The 5,833-nt window shown below is 47.6% G+C and overlaps 1 protein-coding gene across 3 annotated transcripts in view; it reads right to left on the bottom strand.

The window, feature by feature from the left end:
* Positions 1-6: 6 nt before the first annotated feature.
* Positions 7-5,833, bottom strand: part of ern1 (endoplasmic reticulum to nucleus signaling 1) — a 16,807-nt gene continuing 10,980 nt past the window's right edge. Inside the window, exons 10-22 of one of the 3 annotated variants that reach the window (XM_031872201.1) lie at positions 5,635-5,782; positions 5,020-5,135; positions 4,716-4,910; positions 4,358-4,622; positions 4,171-4,261; positions 3,885-4,074; positions 3,490-3,589; positions 3,179-3,378; positions 2,767-2,914; positions 2,556-2,683; positions 1,967-2,090; positions 1,065-1,132; positions 7-983 (exon numbers count right to left, since the gene is read on the bottom strand). In XM_031872201.1, the coding sequence (XP_031728061.1) occupies positions 339-983; positions 1,065-1,132; positions 1,967-2,090; positions 2,556-2,683; positions 2,767-2,914; positions 3,179-3,378; positions 3,490-3,589; positions 3,885-4,074; positions 4,171-4,261; positions 4,358-4,622; positions 4,716-4,910; positions 5,020-5,135; positions 5,635-5,782 (2,418 nt within the window). In that variant the 3' untranslated portion in view covers positions 7-338. The remainder of the gene's footprint in view (positions 984-1,064; positions 1,133-1,966; positions 2,091-2,555; positions 2,684-2,766; positions 2,915-3,178; positions 3,379-3,489; positions 3,590-3,884; positions 4,075-4,170; positions 4,262-4,357; positions 4,623-4,715; positions 4,911-5,019; positions 5,136-5,634; positions 5,783-5,833) is intronic. The other 2 variants (XM_031872202.1, XM_031872203.1) reach the window with 2 other exon arrangements.

Below are 5,833 nucleotides of genomic sequence, written 5' to 3'. Positions count from 1 at the left end.
AACAGTTCACTCAGATATACAACATTGCACTATAAAACCACCCAAAACAACATACAGACACCCCCCCCCCACAATAGAAGCCAGATGTTTTTGGGACAAAACACTTTTTTTTGGACATGCTGTAATAAAATAAAATATTCTCTTTGCTCAGTCCAGCTACAAGATAATTGTCCAACAGCACCCTGTTGGCTATCTGACTTCTTCAAAGCAGAGACGGACCCGTGGACGGTTCTGTTTGGGAACGATTTTACTCGGGTGAGCAGAAGGCACTTAATTTAGGGTGCAGCTGCTGCGTCCAGCAGCGGATCCCAGGCACTGCAGGCCTGGTCCTCACCAGCTCACGGTGCAGCAAGCAACTCCCACTTGGTGTCCACTCCCGAAAGCGATGCTCCCAACTGTGCTTTGTCCACCCGACTCTGGTTCGGTTCATTATCCAGTGTAGGAGGACCTGGCGGCGGGGGCATCTCAGACTGGCCGGATTCTCTTTGCACGAGAGGATCTGTAGGCGATTCTGAGGCCAATGTGGGGTTCAATGTTTGACCGTGCAAGTCGGTCTGTGCGGACTGTGCTGGCTCTGCTGGCTGCACTGTCTGAACTGGCAAATGTGGAGGTACAGGCTCATCTGGTGAAGTGGCGGCCGCTGATTCAGCAGGCGTTGTGTGGGGGACCTGCACCGGCTGTGAGGACTGTATGGGGTCCCCCGGTTGTGAGGAGGGGGACGGTGTGTGCGTTGGCAGGTGTTGAGTGCACGGCTCGTTTTGTCTGTGTGGCCCCAGGTGTGTGTACTGGGCCTGTGTTTTTGCGAGCTGGTCTGCAGTGGAGTAGTAAGGCAGGAATGGCCTCTCTGATGCACAGGTCCGCATGGCCAGGTATGTGTGCATTAGCAGGTGGGGGAAGCGGGAGGTGAAGTAGGAGACAAAGTCATCAGGGATGGAGCCCAGAGTCTCCTGCACCTCGGCAGGCAACTCTCGGTAATGATGTTTCTGTCGAAGGAACGTTAAAGCGTTAAGTCCGACGGTAGAGACGGTTTCATTTAAATACAAAGCATCAGAATGCATTCCTACCTTGTTTCTCATTGCACGCAGCAGGTCTCTGACTGAACCGCCCTTGTAGGAGCGAAATTTCCGCAGATCTGCCGAAGAAGAAGAGAAAAACAAAACCCCATGAATCAACCACAGAATGAGCCACTCATCATTATCCAACAAAGGAACAGTAAACCGGAAATCCTGAGAGGATACAGCTGCCTTTTTATTTCATCCCGTTACTGAAGTGACCAAATATGGAATGTTCAGTGCAACTCAGGAAATATAAGGACGGGTATAAGGTGTCACTGCAGTTATGGTTGACTGGTACATGTGATGAAAGCTACTTTGGCACAGTTGCTGATGCGACACACCTGCACTTCCTCTTTGACGTTCTTCTTATTGACGAGAACAGTGAGTGTTGGAGCACAAGAGTCGCTATGCAATCGTTATACACCCCCTTATGGCTAATGAGGCTGGTGCATGCAGATTTCTGTTTCTGTGAGTACACAGAGTTTTATGCTTCTGGCCCCTAAAGTTTGACTTGAATGAGCTTTTTATGAAGGTATTTGTTTTGTAAATGTAGAAGATCAGTGTATACTTTTATACTATGCTGTTATAATATGTAGTATACCCACATAATGAGTTCACCTGGTCAATCCATAACTATATCAGTGAGAGTTGCTTTACTGGTCAATAAAACCAAACGCAAAGTCCAAAGAGCACCAGGTAACGTTGAGATACTCAGCGGGTGATTATGCTGACAGGAAGGCTTACTTCCTTTACCACCCACTATAATATTATGTGGTGACAGGAAACAGCAAAGCAACTAGCTCTCAACTGAAGTACGACCAGAGTAGAGTTTGTGGAGTGCTACACTTTACTCTTTTACCACAGGGGGCACCAGGAGCGTCTATTTGACTCGTGTAAAGCCAGTTTCATACCAGTCTGCAGTGGCACTGTGATATGCTCTCTCCAGTCACTCTTGACCACAGCCCTCCCTCCTCTCTCCAGCTGTCTCACGATTGGTCCGTCCAGCGGTTCCTTTTCTATTCTGTCGCTCACATCCTGCCAGCGACCACAAAACAACAGTCAGTAATATTAACTAATACGGCAGGCAGCCGTGGGCCCTGATCAGACAGAGTGTGTTTTAGCAGCCTGAGACAGTATTTGATATTGTTTTCAATGAGAGTGACCGAAATAAATCTATTATATGGCACATCAGTGAAGTTCTGAAGGTTGATATGCGATTGTAAGGACTTAGTTAACTGAAAAGGATAGTTTTCATACATCCTACGAGCAGGTGGAGTAGATATCAAATACAGATAACCTGCCATTGCTGCCCAAATCACATTAAAATAGCTGCATGTTTTCCCGCATTTATGAAGAAGTTTATTAATGATGAATCCACGCACAACATATGAGGATTTCTACAACTTTGAAGATGCCCAATGTTCTAATAGCGAAGTACACACAGTAAACAGCCTACTACATGTGATCTATACAATAAGCAGAGAGCAGTAAACAGCTGACCTGAAAGAACTGCAGCTCCTTCTCCAGGCTCCAGAAGAAAGGTTGTTTGAGAACGCTCTCAGCCGAAGGCCTCCGATGGGGCTCCATGCTCAACATCTGCTCTATTAGAGCTCTGGCTACTATGTCCTCTGGAATAATGACACAAGGGTTTGATTACACGGAGCTTTCATTTAACTATCAACCACATTACTGTTATTACTATAGTACTCACCATGTTTGTCAGGTTGCAGATGGTCGAGGCTGTATGTGCCCAGTAGGATGTTTGCTTGCCGCTGCAGAGACTTGCCAAAAGGGTGGCTTCCCTCCGACACCACGTAGTAGAACACACAACCAGCGGAGAAAATATCAACAGCGCAGGTCTGCAGGAGACGAGAGAAGGAAAGGATAGAGGTCACAATGTGGCATGTAGTACAACACACATTCACCACCAACAATATCTGTAAGCAGTATCAAGTTATGTATACTTGTGTTGGTTTGTATTAGGTTAATTAATGCTCCTTTGGGTCTCACGTTCACCCTTTAGACAGTTTTTAGTGTTAGTGTGATTTCTGATAACATTACTTCTAACCACCATGAGAGAGCTGCTGCTGCTGCTGCTGCTGCTGCTTTTCTACCCGACTCACCGGGTTGTCTTTGCAGTCCTCACTGAGCACCTCGGGGGCGATCCAGCCCTCTGTGCCCGGCACCCCAGACCTTCTACTGAAACTGTGGCGGCCCACTGCCAGCTTCTTACACAAGCCGAAGTCTGAGATCATGGCCCGGACCCGACCATGGGCGTTGGGCATGGACACCAGGATGTTGTGGGGCTTCAGGTCTCTGTGGACTGAGGGAAAGGTATGAAGGTGAGAGGGGGGGGGGGGAAACACACGCTGTCAGTTGCTTTAGTGGCGTAGATGTTGCTTGGTAATACAAAACAGGCTTTAATAATAGATACCTATGTTGAGAGAGTGCAGATGGGCCAGTCCTGACGTGGTCTGCTGGAGAAGCATAACTGGCTCCAGACCATGACGGTCAAAATCCTTCCTCTGCACATACTAGAGAGAAGAAAGACCAGTCAGTGAGGTCCAATAATTATAACATGATGCCGTCATTTTCAAGGCAACAAAATAATTTTTGCGTTTCTTGTAGTTTTTGTGCTCTATGAATAATGACAGAGAACCCTGGCTAGTTCCTCACAAATAAAGTAGTGTATTATTAAGGAAAATTAAGCTTAAACTGGGCAGTTACTAGCAAAATACTTGATATGTGTTGGTAAAGAAGAGCACAAAGTTAACGCCACTTCTCCCAGAAAAAATAAGTGCTCAAGTGATCTATTAAGCCATTAATTACATCCTGAAGTGAGGCAGCACACAGCTCAATTGCAATGTACTGGAACTGGCGGTCTCTCTCCGTGCAGAAGTAGCGGATGACATTTGGGTGCTCGTCGGACTCCCTCAGCAGCTGCACTTCCCGGTCTGCAAAGCTGAAGCACTCTGGGAGAATTCTCTTAACTGCCACTGCACGGTTGTCAAACTGACCCCTTGTGGAGGAACGATGGAAATACAACATTGTGATATTGAACAAACTAAACAAAAAGGTTATCGTGAATAACTGTTGACTGGCTGTTCAGACTTACTTGTACACAATGGTGCCCTCAGCACCATGACCCAAGACCTCTTTGGGGCGGAAAGTTATGTTGCCCACTCTGACAATATTAGAGTCCTCCTCTGAAAAGACAAACGCATAATTTCGGACAATGAAAACTGGGTTAAATTAAGTACAAACAAACAGTGTGCATTCAATCCTACTTCCTCAATCTTTACCTCCATCTTCGTGCTCATTGGCTGAGCTCCCCAGCTCAGACACAGACAGGTTGGAGTGGTTGGAGGCGCGAGGGGTGACGTTGGGGCTGCTGTGGTCCGAGCATTCGGAGCGAGCGTGGGCCACCTCCAGATAGTCGCTGTCTGGGGCCAAGCCCAGGGTCACGTCTGCAGCGGAGAACGGCTGCTGTCTCTGGAGCAGCTCCAACTTCTCCTCCATCTGTCTCTGGAACTCCTGGTGCTGCAGCTGCTGCTGCTTGTGAACACTCTGTGGTGAGAGAGGAGACTATGTCTGAGGCTCTAAGGAAAACAAACGTGTATTCAGCACTTACGGTCCACTAGGTGGTGCCGTTTGACTTACTTTGGGGTAGGTAATCACAAAGGCCACCCAGCCAGCCAGGAGGAAAGTGGAGAAGATGATGGTGGCCATGTCTTTGAGCATGGAGTCCACCGGGGCCTCTGGGCGCACAGTGCGACCACTGGTCCCAGGTTCTTGGATAGATGTTTCAGGCAGAGGAGAAGGGGGCCCGTCATCCATACCACTATCATTCACCTTCTAGGGGAGGGTGGGAGGTGAGGACAGAGAGGAAGAGAGTGAGGAAATATGCACAGATGTTTCGATACCAGAAAGATCTTCCAAACTAAATATCTCATGGGTCACACACCTCCTCAACTTTCTTGTCAGTCGTAGGTGGGATGACGTTGCCTTGATTGCGAGGGAAGCTGTCTGGAAACTTCTCGAGGATCTTGTTGTGCGCTTCAGGAGGCGTCTCATGATGACCTGAAATGCAAGAGTGGCCTTTTTAATCATCATCATCATCATCATCATCATCATCAAAATCATGGCCATTCACCAAACCCAAACACTGATTTCAGTTACGGTGCTAAAATTATTAGTATAAGTATGAGTATTAGTATAGGTAAGAAAACACAATATGTTATTCATTTTATCATCCAGCAGAGGGCGGTCTAAGTGCAACAGTCACTCAAAGCTCAGAGAACCATTCAAGGCCTTGGACTTCAAAATGTGGTGAAACCTTTCAACATACCTCAGGGTTCATCGGCATCGTTAACCAACACATTTTTATGACCGTACAAACCCAGCTACAGTAACAACCACTTTATGGAGGTCTTTCCTGATGTCAAACCCTCGACCGTGAATTGTTAGTGGAACTAAGATTTCTTTCTTTTTTTAGGTGGTGGTGCTGAAACCCTCTCCCATTACCCCGAGCGGGTCCAGACGAACATATTCCTTTGCGATTTGTGCAATGACGTAGTACCTATGAGGAGCAGGTAGTTCATGAAGTTGATGCGGTTTCGCTCCCGGAGCGCAGCGTTGAACTTGACGCTGGGTGTGATGACGCACTCCTTGTCGTCTGTCTCCTGGCTGTCAGGACCCTCCAGCATGGGGAAGGTGCTGCCACGAGGCTGTACACACACACACACACACACACACACACACACACACACACACACACA

This window comes from Anarrhichthys ocellatus, unplaced genomic scaffold (genome assembly GCF_004355925.1).
Source record: "Anarrhichthys ocellatus isolate YVR2014 unplaced genomic scaffold, GSC_Weel_1.0 scaffold62, whole genome shotgun sequence".
Taxonomy (NCBI): domain Eukaryota; kingdom Metazoa; phylum Chordata; class Actinopteri; order Perciformes; family Anarhichadidae; genus Anarrhichthys; species Anarrhichthys ocellatus.
This window is presented reverse-complemented; position numbering and strand designations above follow the sequence as displayed.